Raw genomic sequence first — 23,236 nt, forward strand, 5'->3', positions numbered from 1 at the left:
CCATCCAGGGAGTACCAAGATGTACAAAGATTTACAGATGTTGTATTGGTGGCCAGGGATGAAATGAGACATCCGTCGATTTGTGTCTAAATGTCTCACTTGTCAGCAAGTTAAGGCAGAGCATCAGAGACCAACAGAGATGCTTAAGCCGCTCCCTATTCCCTAGTGGAAATGGGAGAATATCACCATGGATTTTGTTGTTGTATTGCCGAGGTCAGTCAAAGGATCTAATGTCATTTGGATTATAGTGGATAGACTCACTAAATTGGCACACTTCTTACCGGTGAAGACGAATTTTTCCATGACTCAGTATGCAGAGCTCAACATTCGGGAGATAATCTGATTTCACTCCCAGTTTCTATTGTGTCTGCCACGGACCCGAGATTCATATCGTCCTTTTGGAAGAGTTTACATGCAGCTATGGGGACGAAGTAGCTATTCAATACGGCATTCCACCCTCAGACAGATGACCAGTTTGAGCGAGTGATTCAGATGCTGGAAGATTTGTTGCGAGCATGTGTAATCGATTTCCATGGGAATTGGTAATCGAAACTACCCCTAGTGGATTTTACCTACAACAACAGTTTTCAATCATCTATAGGTATGGCTCCCTACGAAGAACTGTATGGAAGGAAGTGTAGATCGCCGATTCATTGGGATGAACTCGGTTAGAGATTGGAACTTGGCCCATAAATTGTTCAGCAGACTGCAGAAGTAGTGGTCAAGATCCTAGACATGATGAAGACGCCCAGAGTCGCCAAAAGAGTTATGTTGACAAGAGAAGAAAGAATCTTGAATTCGCCGTAGGAGATCACGTATTCGTAAGGATAGCACCTATGAAGGGTGTTATGAGGTTTGGGAAGAGAGGCAAGTTGAGTCCGAGATTCATTGGCCCATTCGAAATTCTTGACAGAGTTTGGACACTTGTTTATCGTGTAGCTCTACCGCCGAATTTGGCCGGAGTACACAATGTGTTCCACGTTTCGATGCTGAGGAAGTATATAGCGAATCCTTCGCATGTTTTAAGCTATGAGGCATTGCAGCTTGCTCCAGATTTGTAATATGAAGAAAGACTTGTCCAAATTCTACACAGACAGGAGCAGAGACTTCGGAACAAAGTGAACAAGTTGGTCAAAGTCCAGTGGCTGAATCAATCAGTGGAGGAGGTCACTTGAGAGGCCTAAGCAGATATGAGAAGTCACTACCCGGAGTTGTTTGGTAAGATTTAATTTCGAGGACGAAATTTAATTAAGTGGGGGAGGAATTGTAAAGCCCAAAATCAGTACACGTGAACCTATGCATTTATTTAATTATTAAATAATTTATTTATTTGTTTAAATGTTTTTTTTAACTATGCGTGATTTATGATTTGCATTATTTTAAATTATTATATGTTTATTTGATGTACGTTAAAACGTTTTTTTGAGTTTTATGTTTCGGGCAAAAATTCAATACGGGATCGGGAAAAGGGACTAGGGACGATTTAAGCGATTTTGATTTACGTGGTATTTTATTTCAAATCAAGAGAATTGATATTTTAAGTTATTTATGAAGTTTTTTAGCATTTTAAAGCGTAATTTAATTTATTAGCTGATGTTAAATTTTTAAGCTTTTCAAAATACTAATTTGAATAGTGCCTTGAAAATTTGACACATGTGGTATTTTATTTAATATATGGGGTATTAGTATTTTGTTTAGCATGTTAATTGGCTGTTAGTATTTTTATTTAGATAATTAACCCCTAATTATCTCCCTAATCATTACACACACACACACCTCCACGTTTTTACACTCCACACACACACCTTGTTTTGTTCTCTCTTTTGATAAGAACTATGGCTCTTTGAGTATCCAGCAGCCACCCCTTTCCCCTTTGATTTTCTTCAGTAGATTCACATTCGATTATAGCAAGAAACGTGCACAAGTCGTCCCGGATTGATTCTCGCATCCCCCGGCGTCTTTATTTGTTGTTTCGTGAGTATAATCATCAAATCATGTATATTCTTTTATTTTTTTCTACATCTATCTTGTCATAGTACATATTTTGATGCATATTGTATGAAAAAATCTGTTTATGTTATGCAAAGTTTGAGCAATGATGTTTGAAACGATTTTTGAACAACTTTTAGATCTCAAGAACCGAATATGCTGTCATTTAAAATCCTGCAAATTTTCGTTCGGTTTTCTGGAAAACCTTTCAAAATATAAAACGTAGTACCTTTTGATATCTTCGATTTAATAGTAAATTCGTGATTTTTGAACAAGAGACGAGTTAGTTATGATTTTTCTCGTGTGACTGCTCAAATTGTTACAAAATGTATTCTTTTGTTTCTTGAGGATTTTGAGTTGCAGGCTTCGTTGGAACTGGGCGGCACCCGAGTGGTAAGATTTTATCGCCCGAGTGCCAGGCCTTCTAGACACACGCGCCCGAGAGGTAAAATGTTACCGCCCGAGCGCTAGGCATTCTGGAAAGAAAATGTTTTAGTATGTGCCGCAGAAGCCCAAGCGAGATCCAAAGAAGCCCTCGATGCTATATAAGTATGTTCGACGTACAAAAGAAATTTTTTTATGTTTTTGAGGTATGCGAATTGTCTTGTGACCATTATGTTACGGGTTTGGAAGCCAGATAACGTATTTGGGGAGCTCTCCACCCCGGTAAAGCATGACCGGTTTTCGATAAGGATGGAGAAGCAGTAAAGCATGACCAGGGACCAATCCACCCGGAAAATCATGACCGGGGATATTATGTATGTGGTAATGGAAATTTGGTCGAAAGGATGTGATGATCCCTGCCAGCCCAGTAGTGTGGTTTAGTCTGATCAGGTGCATTATGTTATGGGTTACTTGCTTTGAAACATATCTCTACGCAAAATGATGATGATTATGCATATTTAATTATGTATGATGCAAAATGTTTATGAAAATGTTTATGAAATGATGGCACGTCTATGTTTATGTAAGTATGTTTAGAGTTTAATTATGTATGAGCTACTTTAAAATGCATGAGGTTTTATTATATATTACTTGCTACTCTCAGTTTATACATGTTGAGTCTTTAGAATCACTGGAATTAATCGATGAAGGTGAGGACGAGTACGAGGAGACGAGAGATGGGGGCCAGTGAGTTGTCTCGGACGGTGCGGAGGCCTAACCCGAGGACTGCTGAAGTTTTCAAGAATTTTTATGCACGTTAAATTCAATTACTCTGATTTTATTGAAATTACTTCACGTTTTTTAAACAAATACCTGTTGCAAGATCTTTTTACATTTCATATATTTATACAAGCATTTTATTTGTATTTAATGTTGAGAGATTATTACTTATTTAAGAAATTTTTTTTATTTTCCACAAATTTTAAGTAGTATTAAAACACGGTACGTTACACTAGGATATGACATATTTCCCAAAGAAGGATGAACAAGCTAGTGGGAGAGGACGTGTTTGACTCGTCAGACATAAACTCTTTAGAGATATGTGAGTCCTGTCTGAAAAAAATAATGACCAAGGCCCCTTCCTAGATAAAGTGGATCGTGCACATTATCTATTGGATTTGATCCATACAGATGTGCGTGTCCCATTAATTGTTAGCACGAAATTTGGTCATTTCAACTTCATTACCCTTACCGATGACCATTCAAGGTATGTGTATGTATACTTAATAAAATACAAGTCTAAAGCCTTTGAATGGTTCGAAGAATTCAGAGCAAAAATTGAGAAACAGTTAGGAAATATTATTAAAACACTACGATCAGATCGAGGTTGAGAATACTTGAGTACTGAGTTTCAAGACTACCTTAAAGAGAATGAGATTCTCTCAAAGTGAACTCCGTCTGCCACACCACAGTTGAATGGTGTGTAAGAACGTAGTAATCGGACATTGATATACAAGGTCCGATCTATGATGGGATTCACTGAGTTGCCGCTTTCCCTTTTTTGGATATGCCACTGAGTTGCCGCTATCGTATGTATTAGGAATATGGATCTATAGGGATAGATCAAAGAGGATGCTAGGGCTCACCCAATGCACATATATCGATACCATACTGAGGAGATTCTTTATGGAGGAGTCCAAGAGAGGATATTTCCCAATGTCTCATGGTGTGAATCTATCCAAGACTATGTTCCCTAAGACTGATGAAGAGATGGAAACCACGAGCCGCATTCCATATGCTTCTGCCATAGATAGTACTATTTATGGTATGATATATACTCGACCTGATATTGCATATGCATTGTGTAACGTACCGTACTTTTAAACTACTTAAAATTTTCGGAAAAATTAAAAATTTTCTTAAAAGAGTAATCAAACTTCAAATTCAATAAAGTAAACTGTACGTCCCAAAAGTAAATACAACAAAAGATCTAAAAATAAAGTTTGACAAAGTATTTGTTTAAAATCTCATAACCAGTAGCGTGAAATCAGAGTATTTGACATCTCATAAAAACTTAAAACTTGGGCGGTCCTCGGGTCTAGCCTCCTGCTCAGTCCAAGCCTGCTCCTTGGTCCTCACCTCTAGTCTCCTCCAAATCATCCTCACATGCATCGATTAAGTCTAGTGAGTCTGTAAAGGCCCGTATGTCGTATTCGCATTTTTACCGAATTATCAAAAATTTTCTAAATAAATAACTTGCCTCATTCATAAAATAAATCTATAAATAGAGTTAACTTTAAAATAACAGCGGAAGTAGATATCGTGTTACAAAACAACAATTTAAAAATAATCCAACATATAAAAATCTTAATTTGAACATAAAAAGTGAATAAACTGAAACATGAGGTCCTCGGGTTCCTACTACTGCTAACCCAAGCTAGCTCACTGGTCTCCGCCCTCAGTCTCGGCCTCATCAGCATCTACAACAATCAAGTATAGTGAGTCTAAAGACTCAACATGCATATATCGTGAATAGCAAGTAATTATATCGTAAAATCGCATGCAATGTAAAAATATCGTATCGTAAAGCGTAAGGTGAAAATTGTGTCATGAGTAAGTATAAATATGTGCATATCTGAAAATTTTATGTAAAAGCTTGGCTCGGTAGAGCCCTGTCATAACATTTCATATCTTAAAATTTTCTGTTAGAGATAATGTTTCAACGCAAGTGGCCCATAACATATCATGAACGTCTGATCAGACTAAACCACAGTATATTAGGCGATATAGATCACCACAGCCCTTGGACTGGATGTCCGTACCAATACATAATCGTAAATCGGTCGTAAGTCACCGGGTGGAGAGATCCCATAAGCGTGAGGTGGCCACTTAGACATATCGCATATATCTCAAAATAAACATTATATATTTTATGCACGTAATATAATTATAACCCTATTTTTACCGGATGAGTTGGATCGTTCCCAGGCTTGCTACGACCTAATCCTAATATGAGACACATGCAAATAATCTCAACTTGACAAAACTTCATATCCGAGCCAAAAACGAGACATACGAGGCCAACAACCTAGTTTCCAACCATGGCTTCGTACCAACCCGAACCAACATTGAACCATCATTTAGCCATGATTAAAATACACCTAACATAATGAAAGAATATCCCTAAGAACTGTAATACACGAAAAATAATGTATGGAGGCCAAAATCATGAAACACTCTTTCGAGGGTCACTTTGGCACATTGCACCATAAATTCTCGTACGACCTTTGATGCAACCCGGGCAAAACTGATGAGTCAGGTCGGGAACTCTGCCGAGTTTGCTATCAAAATATCGAAGGAAATGAGTTGGATGTCTGGTTTGAGTTTCGTGATTCCTTGAATGATTTAAGAAATCTACGAAGAAGAAGACAACAACGTGAATGGGCGCCAGAGGGATGTCCGACGTGACCACTCCGATGCTTAAGTCGGTAGGGTACTCAAGCAATGAAACCAATGTAGCCAAGTGATGACTGTATGATTGGTGTAGGGAGTAAATGAGAGTATTAAATGTGAGAAGTAATGACTGAATAGAGAATTTAATTCAAGTAAAAGAACCTGGTATTTATAGTAGAGGATGCAATGATGACCTCATTTTTCGTGTTTAAGTATTAATTGTAGTAGGGTGGCAAATTATACCCTACTGTTCTGAAATGTCAAATCTTATGCTAGTCACATCCAGCTCATCTGATTTTATCCACCACTTGCACTGTTCTCAGAGATAGGTCGGCCGCATACATTGTATTTATCGGCGGTATTAAATGCTTCACTCAGATCGGGATGGCCAAGTAGAATGCTTCTCGGGTAATTATGTAAGAGCTCGGTCATTCCTCGTCTTGGGGAAGTCATGCCCCGGGTAATCCAATGGCCCGGCCTATTGAATGTTTGCCTACTTCATGATTTTTCTAAGTCAAACTCTCCTCGTCCCGAGCAGCTCTATGACTCGGGGCGTTAATCCCTATTGTTATGCTGCAGACCCGAGAACGTTCCATCCTGGCTCAGGCACCGTCCAAGGGTATGCATATCAATGACCCAGAACATCCCGGTCCTACCCATAACCCGGTACATCCCGGGGTATCATCACTCCCTCCTTAATTAGCCGGGCTAGAGTCCACTCGCTGTCCCGATTGGTCTCGTGTGCCTGGTCAGTAAAATTGCCTTTTTGCTTGGTCTTTTCCGCGCCGATTGCAGCGTGACACGTGGACATTGCTGACATGAGCCCTAAACTCCAATCTTACCCAAAACGTTTCGTATTCCCGAGGACGATCGTTGTGATATTTCGATATCTGCGCACGTCTTTTCAGCTACTTGGTACAACTTCCAATACTCATCCTGACCGTTCATGCATCCAAAGATCAACAGTTGTGATCGACTCCTTCCTCTTATATATAGCATCCCACCTATTTTTCAATCATACTAACAAATTATTATCCGAGAAGTTTAATGGCAGGTTCAAGTATCTCGAAGACTCCTGACATGGCAGAAGAATTTATGAAAACAGCTCTGGAAAAACGAAAGATGGAGCTGGAGGATGAAGTCTTCCACAAAGTACTTCGATTCTGGGAGGAGCTGCAAGGACTGCAGTTTTTCTACGAGTGCGGAGAAGCTACCACTCCTCGACTGGTGGCGAAGCTGGAGAAATATCGGGAACGCCTGCATGTTGCCGAGACGGTAAATCTTTTCGAAGATGACTACGTCTTCCAGCTGATGCTTCACAAGGAGAGTAAGATTCTGACGAACATCTCCGACTCCGCAAGCTTCCTCAAGTCGTCCACTGGAGAAGTAAAAAGGTGGATGAACTTGTGGATGGCTTTCATGGAAGAGGAATATTTTGATGTAATTCACAAAAACTTCTTTAGATAAATAAAATGCCTATTTATCTTTATTCTTTACTTTGCTGCAAAAATATAATTTGGTCAATTGATACATATACTACGAATTGAATAACCGACTAATCTGATTGACATCAGTCGATAAAAAACGGATAAACGACAAATAGAAATGTCGGGATCCTATATATCCCGAGCTTAGAATAATATTCCGGGGCCTCATGTCTCCGGGGTTTAAAATAATATGTCGGGGCCTCATATCTCCAAGGCTTAGAATTATATACCGGGGCCTCATATCTCCCGGGCTAAGATGTTTCATCAGTCAACATTCTCGGGCAACTCACGGAGTGTCATTATGACGCATGTTTTGGCATTTACATTGCCGAAAATCGTTTCATATTTCGAGAATCGGATAAGTCTAACGCATTGGTATTCGTGCCCGTCTTTTCGTCTGTTCGGCCCTATTTCCAAAATCCATCCTGAACGTCCATGTGTTCGTATATCAACGGATGTAATCAGCTCCCTCTTGAATAAATGAAAAGGCGTTTCGATTGGTTTTAGACCTTCCAACTTCCTCAATATTAAATGTCGCTTGTCTATAAATAAGTCGATAGAAAGGAATATGTGAACCAGTTCAATATGTCGAGTTCAAGCGATTCCACTGCTTGCAGTAGCACACACGTTCTAGTATCTGACGAAATGCATCCTCATCTGGAGGATCTGAAGAGGACTATTGAAGAGTGCATCTGGGTAAAGGTTATGTCTACCTGGCACAAGATTCAAGATCTCAACAATACGCACCAAAATGGTTTGGCTTTTAATCGTGAACAAAGAGCAGTAGCGAGGAAGTATAAGCGAGAGTTTGAGGTAGATCGAGTTGCAGATCTGGCTACCGATCAAGTCCTGTTGCATATGATGTTGTGGAAGGAATGGCATCAGCTGAACAAGATCTTAACGGCTGAGTCTTTTACCAATCTTCGGATTCACGAATTGACAGATTGGATAACTGTGTGGCAAGACTCTGTATCTAGGATAATGAATGCCTTAACATGGCATCGAATGTTTTCTTAATAAAATTTCAATTATCGTACTTTGTCTCTTTAATCTTCCGCGAATAAATCAATATAACCTGAATAGCATATACCTGACAAGTGAAATTGAAATGCTAGGACTTAATGCCTCATTAGCGTAAAATAAATTGCCGGGGATTCATATCTCCCGGGCTTATAGATAAGATGCCAGGCTTTCACATCGCCCGGTTTTGTGGGTATAATGCCGGGCTCCTACACCACCCGGGCTTGTGGATAAGATGTCGGGCTCTCACACCACCCGGGCTTGTAGTTTTTCTGTCGTTTGGTTTTCTTAGGCAATTAAGGCGATGTTATAATGACACGTATCCTACTGAAAAATTGTCAGAATCTGTACGTATTCCGAGCAGATGAATGATCATGACGCTTTGGTTTACGCGCCTGCCTTTTCAACCCGCCTAATCATGCCGCTAGATTTCCGAGGCTGATCCTGTCCGTCTGATTCATCCTAGATCAACGGTGCAGATCAATTATCTCCTCTATATATAGCAGGACCGATTTTCCAAAAATCACTTGCAAATTCAAACTTGTAACGAAGCTCTGCCAAATTCCTCTCTCGAGTTTTTCCGTCACGTAGATCTCACTCCGGCGACCTTTTCCGTTCATCGACTAAGGGTCATCGTCTTCGTTTCTTCCTAGTAAGTCTCTTTCCTTTTTTTATTTCCATAACAATGTCCAACTCCACCTCCTCTACTTCTGGTAGAAATGCCGGGGGTCGGTCAGAAGATAATTCCCCGACTCCTTCGGAGCAATCTGCTCATATCCCTATAGGAATACCTATTTCCCGCTCCCGCTCCCGACCCCTCCAAAAACCCAAGGCTTCTTCTTCTCGACCCTCTGGGGTCTCCGTCAAGGGGAAAGACAAAGTAGTAGGACCCCCGTGGTTCTCTACTTTGACCTCTACCCTTCGCCCGGGTAGTATACAGGTGATTAGGTCTCTAGGTTCCATCACATCCACCTATAAAATAAAAATCCCCGGGCCAAATTACCACCCAGACACCCCTCCTCCCGGCTTCCATACCTTCTTCCTAGAACAACTTAGGAGCGGGCTTCGTTTCCCGATTCACTATTTTTTTTAAAGCATCGTTCAGTTTTTTGATCTTCCCATCAATCACCTCCACCCCAATGCCTTTAGGATTATGGCACCTACTTTTGTTCTGTTTCGCATGAAATCTCTTCTGATCAACTCCTCTATTTTTCATTATTTTTATTCTTGTCGATTTAATGACGAGATCTTTTCTTTCATGGCCCGGATGCATTATCGGTTTTTAACTGATATCCCTTCTTCCTTGAAGGGGTGGAAGACAAAAATGTTCTTTCTTCAATTATGGACTCTTCCAACATGTGCTTTGAGTTTTCTATCTTCTATGCTCACACAGCCTGAGCTTCCCCGGGACTTCAAACTCCTCCCCCCCTTCACCCAGGCCTGGGATGTTCTGGAAAAACAATCTTACCTTTCCTCAGTACTGATTGGGGGAGGCAATATAATTCATTACGGGAACGGGTCCCGGCCTAAAGACCCTGTAGATCGGATAATAGATGAATTTGGTCAAGCTGGTCCTCAGGCTGGTAAATGACTTCCTAGATTCTAATTCTTAAATTCGGATTCATTATTTTTCGAATCTTCCGAGTTCCCCATGCAGAAGGAGAAATGATCAAGGCCAGCCTTCAGGAAGCTGCTGCCAAAAGGAAAGCTGAGCAGAAGAAGATCCGGGCTGAGAAGAGGGCCCGGGAAAATCAAGATGAGGAAGAACGCCGAGCCCGGGCGGTGGCTGAGGCCCGGGAAGTTGAAGAACGCCGAGTTGAGGCTGAGGTTAAGGCCCGGGAAGAAACCACTTCCCTGGCTGCCGAGGAGGACCCGGCTCCTCTAAATCAGCGAAAGAGGAAGGCCACCTTGGAGCCGATCACGGAGGTGGTGGTGGTGGTAGAGGATGAGGCCGAGGAGGTCGCTCGATCTCCTCCCATGACTGGTTCTTCTGCTGGTCCCTCCGGGGGAAGGCCCTAGGTCCTCCCCAACATCTTTTGGGATGATATCAGCTCGGATCTTGTCAAAATGATCCGGGGCCTTCTGCGCCCTGATGAGGTGGCACACCTTCAGGGAGTTCATCCCAATATGCTGCTCTGCGAAGGAGTATCTCGGACCTTCTCTGTAAGTTCATGAAATTGTACTATTTTACATTACCTTCTCTGAACTTTTTATGTTGTCAGGGCTTGCAGTCATTCATTCTTATGAGCGAGTGGCTCCCGTAGCAAAGGGGGCCAATACTCAGGCTACCTCGGCCCGGGAGACGCATGCTAAGCTCCAAGAGGAGGTGGGTCGTTTGAAAGAGCTCCATGAGCATGTGTTGGCTCGGGAGAGGGCTGTCTGGGAGCAGCAAATGAATCTGGTTCGGGCGGAACTGGCCGAGGCCCGAGTAGAGACACATGCAGCAAGGGAAGAAGCAGAATCCTCCCGAGTCCGAGCCGAGGACCTCCAGGCTGCTATAACCCTCATTAAGACCGCTCAGGAGGAGCAAATGGCCAACTTTTTGGCGTCCCCTGAGTTTAAAAAGGTGGTGGCTGAGAAGGCTTTTCCATACTTTGAACAAGGCTTCAACAAGTGCCTGGAGCAATTTGAGGAGGCCGGCTTAGTTCCAGCCGACCAGGAAGACTTTCCAGACCTGGAGAAGGCAGCCGCATCCCTCCCTGATGATGAAGAAATAATTAAGAAGCCGGATGGGCAAAATCCTTAGATGATTAAGATTTTTGTTTGCTACCTATTTTTTTTATTATTATTCCCGGGTTTCCGGGCACTTTGTAAATATTCTTTGGTTATTAAGGAAAATATTTTTGCCGCCTTTGCATTTGATAACTGCCTCAAGACATTTCAAGGTTGCGGACTGACTTGAATTCCATAACAACAATTAACTGATATTCCCCTGTGAAGTATAAACCCAGGGGTTTCCTATGAAATTGATCTCGATAAATAATTAAGGCAAGTTAAATGGAATGATTCCCTAAGCCGGATGGATAACCAGGGTATGGGTTCCTGGGCCAAGGTATGGGTCCTTGGACTTTGTATGTAACCGGGGTACGGGTCTTCCAGGCCAGGGTACGGGTCCCTGGGCTTTGTAGATAACCATGGTGCGGGTCCCTGGGCCAAGGTACAGGTCCTTGGGCTTTGTATATAACCGGGGTACGGGTCCTCCGGACCAGGGTACAGGTCCCTGGGCTTTGTAGATAACCAGGGTACGGGTCCCTAGGCTAAGGTACGGGTCCTTGGGCTTTGTATATAACCGGGGTACGGGTCCTCCGAGCCAAGGTACGGGTCCCTGGGATTTGTAGATAACCAGGGTGCGGGTCCTTGGGCTTTGTATATAACCTGGGTACGGGTCCTTCGGCCCAGGGTACGAGTCCCTGGGCTTTGTATATAACCAGGGTGCGGGTTCCATGGCCAAGTTACGGGTCCTTGGGCTTTGTATATAACCGGGGTACGGGTCCTCCGGGCCAAGGTTCGGGTCCCTGGGCTTAGTAGATAACCAGGGTGGGGGTCCCTGGGCCAAGGTACGGGTCCTTGAGCTTTGTAGACATTTTCCTGAATCATTTCTTTATTCAATGAAGAAATAATGGAGACACGTGCTTTTAAACATAATATTTCTTTAAATAAAAGGCATTCCATGGCCTCTTGAGAGTGTGTCCCTAAGAATCTTCGAGATAGTAAGCGGCACCTGAGCTGACTCTTCGAATTATTTTGAAGGGTCCTTCCCAGCAGGCTTCTAATTTTCCCAAATCACCTACAGGCTTGATCTTCTTCATAACAAAATCCCCAACTTGAAAATTTCGTGGCCACACATGCTTGTTGTAGGACTTTATCACCCGACTACGATAAGCTTCCATTCGAATGGCTGACCGATATCTTCTTTCTTCCACTAAATCAAGTTCAATGGCCCGGGATTGATCATTGTTGCTTGGATAAGATTCTATCCAAGTAGAAGACCGCCCAATCTCCACCGGCAGGACTGCTTATGAACCATAAATAAGGCTGTAGGGTGTTTCCCGAGTAGATGATCGAGGCGTAGTTCGGTATGCCCATAAGACACTCGGTAATTCCTCCACCCAATCTTTACCTTTCCCGTGGAGTCGGGATTTTAATGCTTGCACAATGATCCTGTTAGTCACTTCAGTCTGGCCATTAGCCTGAGGGTAAGCTACTGAGGTGAATGATTGAATAATATTCATTTCTTGACACCAGGAGGTGATCTTCTTTTCTTGGAATTGCCTTCCATTATCTGAAATTAATCTCCTCGGGATGCCATATCTGCAAACAATATTCTTCCACAGAAATTTCATGACTTCATCCTCGGTAATCTTGGCTAATGTCTCGGCCTCTATCCACTTGGAGAAATAATCCACAACCACAAGGAGGAATTTTTTTTGTGCTCGGGCTATGGGGAAAAGGCCCACAATATCCAAACCCCATTGGTCAAAATGGCATGATGAGGAGATCAGTTGCATACTTGCAGCTGGACGATGGTGAAAATTAGAATGGTGCTGACAACCCTGACATTTCTGGACAAGTCGGGCAGCATCTTGACTCGTCTGAGGCCACCAGAACACGGCCAAAATAGTTTTCCGAGACAGAGCTGTTCCACCGAGTTGTTCCCCACAACATCTCTCTTGTATTTCCCGGAGGACGTAATCTACCTCGTCTTCTGATAATCACTTGAGTAATGGGCCCTGATAGGATCGCCTGTACAAAACATTATTCAAAAAGACGAACCTGGGCACTTGTTTTTTTATTTTTGCGGCCTGGACTCGATCTTCTGGGAGCTTTTCATGTACTATGTATTCAACGATAGGAGTCATCCATGAATTTTTTTGGACCGGGGGTACGTTTTCATCAATAGAAAGCACCAGCTGGGTAAAACAAAGAACTTCCCGGTACTTATATCTGTCATGGAAGCAGCCAATTTGGCTAAGGTATCAGCCTCTGCATTTTCCTCCCGGGGAATTTGCTCGATACTCCAGTCTATTAGAGACGATGCCCGGGCAGCGATGAGCCCTAAATATTTGAGCATCTTTTCGTTCTTGGCCTCATATGTCCCTTTGATCTGCTGTGTAACCAACTGGGAGTCAGAATAAATAATGACCCGGGAAGCACCAACTTCTCGGGCAGCCTGTAACCCTGCCAAAATAGCTTCGTACTCCGATTCGTTATTTGTGACCCTAGAATCAATCCTCAAAGCCAACTTGATTTTTTCTCTTGATGGGGCGATTAGGACCACCCCTACTCCACACCCTGATAAGTCTGACGCGCCATCAACAAACGCCCTCCATACCTATTCTTCGATCGGTTGGATCATTTCAGTTAAGAAGTCCGTTAATGCCTGAGCTTTTATAGGAGCTCGGGGTTTGTATTCAATGTCATACTCCCAGAGCTCCACAGTCCATTTGACCATTATCCTGGAGACTTCGGCGTGAGTCATGATTCTTCCAAGGGGGAATTGGTGAGGACCAATGGGATGTGAGAGAAAATATGGCCTCAGTTTCCGGGCCGTCATTACCAGGGCCAACGTTATCTTTTCCACCTCACTGTATTTTAACTCTGCTCCTCAAAGGGCATGACTAACATAATATATAGGCCTCTGATCAGCTCCTTCTTCCTTGATGAGCACAGAACTAACAGCAAATTCAGTGGCGGAGAGATAGACCCATAATTTTTCCCCGGGCTCGGGCTTCGCCAGAATAGGCAAATCGGCCAGGTGCTTCTTCAAGTCCTGAAAAGCTTGTTCACATTTGTCGTCCCAACCAAATTTCTGCGTTTTCCTTAGGACTTGGAAGAATGGATGACTTCGATGGGCGGATCGGGAAATAAAACGCGACAGGGCAGCGATCCTCTCGGTTAATTTCTGCACATCTCGGACAGATCGAGGAGAAGGCATGTCCATTATTGCTCTGATTTTCTCAGGGTTAACTTTGATTCCCCTGTCAGTTGCCAAGAATCCCAAAAATTTACCTCTCCATACCCCGAACACACACTTCTCCGAGTTGAGCTTTATTCCATATTGTTTTAAAGTGGTGAAAGTTTCAGATAAATCATCAATGAAGTGGGAGACATCCCGGGTTTTGATCAGAATGTCGTCCACATACACCTCAATATTCCGACCTATTTGCTTTTGGAAGACAAGATTTATCAAGCGTTGGTATGTAGCCACCGCATTCTTCAGTCCAAAAGGCATAACGACATAGCAAAAGGTCCCTCCGGAGGTAATAAAACTGGCTTTATCCTGATCTTTCAGAGCTAAGGGGATCTGGTGATACCCCTGATATGCATCCAGAAAGCTTAATAACTCGAATCCAGAAGTGGAATCTACCAGCTGGTCAATCCGGGGGAGTGGATAACAGTATTTTGGGCACGTTTTATTTAAGTCCCTGAAATCAACACACATTCTCCATTTCCCAGTGGATTTTGGGACGAGAACCACATTTGATAGCCAGGTAGGGAATTGGACTTCCCTGATATGCCCAACCCTTAGCAACTCTCCCACTTGCTCTTCAATTACTTTATCTTTTTCAGGGCCAAAATGTCTTTTCTTTTGCTTCACGGGCCAAGATCCCGGGAGGATATTAAATTTATGTTAGGCCACTTGGGGCGAGATCCGGCCAACTCCTGTTGAGACCAGGCAAAAACATTAATGTTAGTTTTTAAACATTGTAAGAGATTTACCTGGGTGGACGTGCTGATGTCTCGGGCCACCCGGATGTGCTTTCCCCTCCTGACACTCTTTCTCCTTACCTTCCCTCCTTACCTTCTTTTGATCTACTCGGACCGTCTCCCCATAACACCTCCGAGAAGAGGGCTGATCTCCTTTAACTTCCCCAACCTGTCCTCGCACTGGGAATTTGATTTTCTGGTGATAAGTGGAGGCCACGGCTCTCATCTCATTCATGATCGGCCTTCCTAATATGATATTGTATGAAGATGGGGCATCCACCACTGTAAAAACAGCCATCACAGTCTTCCTCAGGTCTCCAGTGCCCAAGGTCAAGGGTAGAGTGATTTCTTCCTCAAGGTACACAGCATGTCCAGTGAAACCGAACAAGGCGGTCTCAACCGCCTCTAATTGATACACGTGTAAATCCATTTGGACCAGGGCTTCCTTATATGACATTAACAGAACTGCCATTATCAACAAATACTCTCAATACATCATAGTTAGCCACTAGAGCCTTAATGACAAGAGCGTCATTGTGGGGTAAACTAACTCCCCTAAGATCCTCTATTCCAAAGCTTATAACTGGCTCGTCTCTCCTCCTTCCATCAACCTCCAAACATTTTCCTACTGCTCCTCGCTTTCCGGGCCCGGTTGGAATCGCCATCGGTAGACCCCCCCCCCCCCCCCCCGAAATCATTTTGATTAGTCCTCGGCTTGGGGAGGGGTCCTTCCTTTCTGCCGGCTTGCTCTTTTCCTCCCGAGAACTCGCTTCTCCCCCTCTACTTCCGCTCGGGATGTTTATTGACTTTGGAGGAATATTCGGTCCGGGACATCTAGACAACCAGGGTAGCTGTCTAGACTTATCTCGAGGGGGATGGGATGCTGGTACAGAACGTCTAATGGATTCCTTCCTCAAGGTTCGGCATTCCTTAGTGTTGTGAGAACAATTTTTGTGAAGGGTGCAGTATCCTCCCTGTCCTGGTCTCGGTGCCCTTGCTACTGGACTAAGACGCAGGGTCATATCTGAGCTACATTCTTGAATCTCTCGGTCCCGGGAAATCCTTAAAGGTACATGGGAGAAATGTCCTAGACCGCCCTTTTTGGGAGCTCTTTCTTCAGGTTTGACAGCCCGGTCTCCTCTCGATCTCTTCAGGGCTTCTCTCTTTTGATTTTGCGCTTCTTCCATATTAATGTACTTCTCTGCTCGGGATAAGAGATCCTCGAAGTTCCCAGGCAGTTTCTTAGTTAAAGATCGGAAAAAATCCCCTTCCCACAGTCCTTGCATGAACGCTGTGGTTTTAGTCTCGGGTGCACAGGCCGGCACATCCAGAGCCACTCGGTTGAATCTCTTGAGATACGCCCTTAGGGTCTCATCTTGCCTCTGCTTTACCTCAAATAAACTGAAAGCAGTCTTCTTGTACTTCTTGCTGCTGCTAAATTGATGCAAGAATACCTTTTGGAAGTCTTCAAAGCAATTGATGCTTTGTGGCGCCAATCCTTCAAACCATCTTTGTGCGGAGTCGACTAAGGTGGTGAGGAACACTTTACATTTAATTTGGTCCCCAAAACAATGTAACATGGCCATGTTTTTGAAGGAGCAAGGTGCTCCTCGGGATCAGAACTCCCGTCATAGTCCTTGATTTTGGCTGACTTGAAGTGCCCGGGTAGTGGTTCCCGGACAATGGTATCAGAAAACGGGAAACCTTTAATAACTTGAACATCACCTTTAGAACCAACCTGCCCCTCCAACACTTTTACTTTCTTTCTCAATTCCTCTAATTCTTCCACAACAGTGGGAGATTTAGAACCCGCGCTTGATTCCCTTTCCTCTTCCCTTTGCTCCTCCTCTTGTGGCTATTCACGTTGCTGCTCAGGGTGACTGGAATGATGTGTAGTGGTTTCCTTTGCCATGGATATTTTGACGGCATCAGTTATGATTTTGGTCAATGCCTCGGGGGTTAAATGGATTGTGGGCTGAGGGCCATTAGGTGGGGGTAAACCTACACCAGAAAGAAGGGTGTTGTTCTCCTACTGAACTCGGGAGGTGTCCCAATTGGCTCTTCTAGTAGGTGCCATATCAATGCCTTAGAACTCAATTTCCCACAGACGGCGTCAATGATTCAACCCGGGCAAAACTGATGAGTCGGGTCGGGAACTCTGCCGAGTTTGCTATCAAAATATCGAAGGAAATGAGTTGGACATCTGGTTCGAGTTTCGTGATTCCTTGAATGATTTAAGAAATCTACGAACAAGAAGACAAAAACGTGAATGGGCGCCGGAGGGAGGTCCGGCGTGGCCACTCCGATGCTTAAGTCAGCAAGGTACTCAAGTAATGAAACCAATGTATCCAAGTGATGACTGTATGATTGGTGTAGTGAGTAAATGAGTATTAAATGTGAGAAGTAATGACTGAATAGAGAATTTAATGCAAGTAAAAAAATCTGGTATTTATAGTATAGGATGCAATGATGACCTCGTTTTTCGTGTTTAAGTATTAATTGTATTGTAGTAGGGTGGCTGATTATACCTTACTGTTCTGACATGTCAAATCTTATGCTAGACACATCCAGCTCATCTGATTTTATCCACCACTTGCACTGTTGTCAGAGATAGGTCGACCGCATACATTGTATTTATCGGCGGTATTAAATGCTTAACTCAGATCGAGATGGCCAAGTAGAATGCTTCTCGGGTAATTATGTAAGAGCTCGGTCATTCCTCGTCTTGGGGAAGTCATGCCCCGGGTGATCCAATGGCCAGGCCTATTGAATGACTGCCCACTTCATGATTTTTCTAAGTCGAACTCTCCTTGTCTCGAGCAGCTCTATGACTCGGGGCGTTAATCCCTATTTTTATGCTGCAGACCCGAGAACGTTCCATCCTGGCTCGGGCACCGTCCAAGGGTATGCTTATCAATGACCCGAGACATCTTGGTCCTACCCATTACCCGGGACATCCCTTTAAACTCGTCCAAATTATGAATGGCCAAAAACATGACTTTCATAATTTACTTGGGTTTTGTCCAGTCCAAGGCTATAGGCTAAAAGCCAGCCAAGAACTAAAACAAGACCCTTGAACCTAAACAATTCTGCTGTCCAAGTGCAATGGCAGCAGCTGTGCATGCCGTGTTTAATTTATGAAACAAATGGCCATTGGGCTTGAACCATCGACCAGAGTCTCTTACCAGCACCTTAAGGCATGGACTGAACCATGGCTAAGGGCACTAGGCCAATCACAACCCAAGCAAACACCTATGACATCCCAAAGCTTCAACCGAGAGCACCGAATTCTGCGTAGTGTGTTGTGTTGAATTGTTGTGATGTCTTGTATCATTCCAGTGGCCATATGATTGTTCAAGGCTCGATCTTGACATGATAGGGTATTGTTTGAATAATGGCTAAGGGCTAAAGGCCAATCACAATCCACCCAAACACTCCAAAATCGAAACTCACTCACACAAGCCCGAAGCGAAGAAAACCGAGGGGCTATTGGTGTTTTAAAATTTTGATGGATCCATGAACCAAGTCTTGAAATTCTGTATTGGTCACGTCCTAGACATACTAAGGGAGGGTTGTAACTATGGATACAGTCCTTAGAACAGCCATTGTCCGAACACTCACCTTAGACAACCAACTACAAAAATCATGGCTCAAAACTGCAACTAATGAAATGTTTTGCTGTCATGTCTTTAACTTGAGTGTATGGATTAAACCAATGAACCATCAACACCATAACACACTCTAAATCATGCATAGATGCAGCCTTGAGTGCCTGGAACCGAAGCAACATCCTGAAATCACAAGAACACACCACCCGCGAGTTTAAAAGTAATTGGCCGAGGAGGGGCCTGCACCGAATTTCGCAAGTTGATGTCAAATTGTGTTATGTTCTTTGAATCATGAACATATAAGGGTTTAAAAATATCTATAGGACTTAATTGAAGAGGAAATAAACGATGAATACATGCCTGGAAATCTGTTTTGAATAAAACAAAGCAATACGACGAACACGGCACGTCGGAGTTGCATTTTTCTTTCTTACTTTACTACTGCTATCCCACTATTTTTGCTACTATTTTCACTGATATTTTCGAAGGTAAGAGTGGAGGAAATGCTAAGTAATGAAGGTGAAGGTTACAAGGGTTGATAATCGAGTCATGCAAGGCATTTATATGGGAGTTACAAGTGAGGAGTTTGAATGGCAATTTCTATTCTTGTTTCTCGAGAGATATGGAATTGATATGCTAGATTAGTGGGCTGAGGGAAATTAGGTGGATAATGGTGCTTGAATTAATAATTATTGGTGAGTTAAAAGTGAGGGAATTATTATAGTATGAAGGGCCATTGAAGGGTGACTAGAATGGATATTTACCAAGCATAATTAAATTGGTTGATGGGATGGCCGAAATTTGCTATTAATTTGCAAGATATTGTTGATTGAATCTTGTATTTAATTCTTAAGGTTTTAAACACTCATTATATATTTTAGTGAATTAAAAAATTAAATTAGGATAACAATCTTGCATGGTATGGCTTGGTCTTAAAATTAGTTATTAAAATGTTAGGTTTTAATTTCTTGAATATATTAGGCCTAGATTAATTTTATCCCAATTGGTTACACATTTTAATTTAAGCTTTAATTAAATATTGGACATAAAATAACTCATTTAATAACTTAAATCTAATTAATTTAGTAAATCTTAGAAACATTCTTTATCATTAAAATATATTATTCCTCGGCTTAAATTAAATTTAGGAATATTTTCTTATTATTAATCTTATCTCAATTCTCCAAACTCAAGTCCGGCCTCGCTTATTTATCCGAAAAGATAAAATTAAACTTCTGCGTTTAAAATAAATAATAATGACTTAACAAATTTTAAAATGAATTAAACCCTTCATATATAAATGAAAAAATCGTTTTTAATTTAAATAATAGCAATTATGCATGGCTTATAGTAATTTGATTTTTTTTTTCGGGTTCTACAACTCTCTCCCCTTAAAAGAAATTTCATCCTCGAAATTAAAACTTACCGAATAACTCGGGATATCGACTCCTTATTTCTGGCTCAGATTCCCACGTAGCTTCTTCTTCCGAATGATTAAGCTATAGAGGCCCGAAATTCGTGTTTGAAAATTTGCGAAAAATTAAAAATTTTCTTTTTAAATATGTGGGGGACCCGGACGCTAATCATCTTCTTAATCATCTTTGGAATTTAATTATCAATTAAGATAAACAGGGTCTAAAAACTTTTCTTTTTAAAATGCAGTGCGGAAGGTAATGGAATCATGCTATTATACAAATCTGTATAATAATACAAATCCTGTACAACATGCATCTAGTTCAACTAAGGTTTAATTACTACAATCAAGTAATGAAACCTATCTATATCCAAGTCCGGAATCACCACTCTAATCTTGATCTCTCATCTTCTTCTTGACCCTGATCCTGACCCACCTGTTGTCATGCACACATACAAAACAAGACAACAGCCGGATAACTCCGGTGAGAATAAATTCCAGTATAAAACATGGTAAACATACATATAAACAGTCTAAATCATGAAACATACTATCATGAACAAATTCTAAAGTAATAGATTTCATTATCTATGAAATCAAATCAAAATAAGCATGCAACTCAAATCAGATAACCATGCAACTCAAATCAAATCATAAAAGCATGATGTCATGACTAAAAGCAATAAAAATGGGTTTCATAGTCTATGAAACCACATCCATAAACGCATGCAGTTCTAGTCAAATCATGTCTAGAATCGACTCAACTATAACTCTAGGGATCCCGGTGTGAATAAGACGTCGCGATCTGTCACCTACCCTACCACTCGGGGTGACTGTACGTCTTATTCCTAGACTTCGGCCTGATCTGTATCCACATCTACAATAGGAGACTGATCTTCCCCTACGCTGTGATATCACCGAACGTCTAGAAGTTTGACTGTTCTGTCAAGACTCCCTATCTTAAATGCAATGAATAACAATCTATAAGCAAAGCATGCTCATTTCAAAAGATAGGAATATATCATCTATAAACACATCATAATCATATCATAAAATAAACAACAATAATTCTAGTATGTGATTTTGTTGGGAAACTCAAATGGGATCTTATTTGAGTTGTATCTTCCCGACTATCACATGAATTATACATTTGTGGTCCATGTCTGATGAAGACGATGACCTGTATTCAAATCCGTCCACATCAAATCTGAAATGACAATATCGAATACGCTGTATCAGTGAATAACTCAATACACAATCTGTTCTGATCAATACTCAACTCAGTACATAATCTGATCAATAACTGAACAAGATACAATTCAATTTATATCATCGACATCACAATATAATCGAAATCATATCTGAATCTGATCAATCTGACTCAACTGATGTCTCGACGGTATATCAATATAGTCTCAATAACCCCGTCAAACTCAACATTACAAATATCATATCAATGAGTTATAATCCTCAACTCATAATTCATAGCGGAATATAAATATGCTGGAGTTGAGAACAACCATATACAGTATTATTTCCTCGATCTACTTTCACAAATCTACTGAATAGTCTATCCAGAACGTATGATATCAATCAATTCTTTATTCTTAATAATAACGATACAAATCTGATATCAAATCTCCGTCAATATCTTTCAAAAATCATAACAATTGTATAAACAGTCTATTCTTTAATCTGACTTCGATTATAGAATATCTACAGTAGCAGAAACACCATATCTGATTTGTATTCAATTCTGACAACATCAAGTTTTCAAAACATCTCAAAACGTAATAAAACTTACGTTCTTGTGTAGCTCGTGTCGAGAGGAATTCAGAACTGAAATCGGATTTGAATTCTGATGGATGGATCTTTCAGAATCGCAAGTCTAAAAGGCGTAAGGAAAATCCTCTCCAAAGCTTCGACCTTTTCTGAATTTCTGAGGAAATTACGTGTAATTCATATATATATACTGCATGCAACACCAGGAAACGTGGCTTATTTTTCAAGCTTCAAGTTGCACCGCGGGTGCGCTGTGCTCTCGGCACCAATTTCGTTTTCTGAAATTCGACGACCGCGGGTGCGGTTTTGTTGGTACCGCGGGTGCGGTCACCCTACTGTAGCTGCACCGCGGGTGCGGTCCTTCTAGCACCGCGGGTGCGGTGATGCTTCGGTAAAATTTCCCAACTTTCTGTCCATGCACCGCAGGTGCGGTATCTCTTGGACTGCGGGTGCAGTGTCACCTTATCAAAATATTCAATTTTTGCAACATCGTTTCTCCCAGTCTGTTCTTGCATTTCTTATTCATACTATATAATTCAGTTCAAAAGTATCAAACTTAAATCTCGGGCCTTACAAAATAATTAAAATGCCTCATTCAAAGTTCAACTGATAGATAAATTTTAATATTCAAAATAGCAGCGGAAGTAAATATTTTTTTGCAAAATAACAATTTAAGAATAATCCAACAAAAGATAAAATGTTTTAGCATAAAAATGGCAAATGCTGAAATGAGGTCCTCGGGTTCCACTACTGCTAACCCAAGATGGCTCACTGGTCCTTGCCCTCGATCCCGACCTCATCAGTACCTACAACAATCAAGTCTAGTGAGTCTAAAGACTCAACATGCATACATCGTAAATATCAAGTAAGTATAGTAAAATTTTATGCATCATGAAATTAACATGAGACTGGCATAACGTGTAAATATCATGACATGAGTAATTATAATACGTGCATAACTGAACTGGAAATCATAAGCGGAATGTTTGCTCAATCGAGCCCTGTCATAAAATAACATGTCATAAATTTTCTGTTGAGATTATGTTCTATGCAAATGGCCCCATGAACTGAACTGAACTGAACCGGTAAGTGACCACCGGGTGAAGTAATAATCGTCTGATCAGACTAATGCCACAGTATACTGGGTGGAACTGAACTGAACCGGTAAGTGACCACCGGGTGATACAATAATCCCATGATAGTGAAATGGCCACAAGCAATATCGCATAATTCTCAAAAACGAATATTTTATATTTTTGCACGTAATGTAATTAAACAACGTAATTAAATATCCTGTACTAATTTTACCGAATGGGTTGGATCGTTCCCAGGCTCGCTGCGACCTAAATTTAACATGAAAAATATGCAAATGATTTTCTTGACCAAACTTT

General features: G+C 41.7%; 2 protein-coding genes across 2 annotated transcripts; both read right to left on the bottom strand.

The window, feature by feature from the left end:
• Positions 1-13,188: 13,188 nt before the first annotated feature.
• Positions 13,189-13,887, bottom strand: LOC140811201 (uncharacterized). The gene is made up of 2 exons (XM_073169071.1): positions 13,714-13,887; positions 13,189-13,665 (listed from the first exon to the last, which is right to left on the bottom strand). The coding sequence occupies exons 1-2, from the start codon at positions 13,885-13,887 to the stop codon at positions 13,189-13,191; spliced, it is 651 nt and encodes a 216-aa protein (XP_073025172.1).
• A 1,600-nt stretch (positions 13,888-15,487) lies between these two features.
• LOC140811202 (uncharacterized) lies at positions 15,488-16,627 on the bottom strand. Its single transcript, XM_073169072.1, has one exon. The coding sequence runs from the start codon at positions 16,625-16,627 to the stop codon at positions 15,488-15,490; it is 1,140 nt and encodes a 379-aa protein (XP_073025173.1).
• Between the last annotated feature and the right edge of the window lie 6,609 nt (positions 16,628-23,236).

Source organism: Primulina eburnea, chromosome 14 (assembly GCF_022965805.1).
Source record: "Primulina eburnea isolate SZY01 chromosome 14, ASM2296580v1, whole genome shotgun sequence".
Lineage (NCBI taxonomy): Eukaryota > Viridiplantae > Streptophyta > Magnoliopsida > Lamiales > Gesneriaceae > Primulina > Primulina eburnea.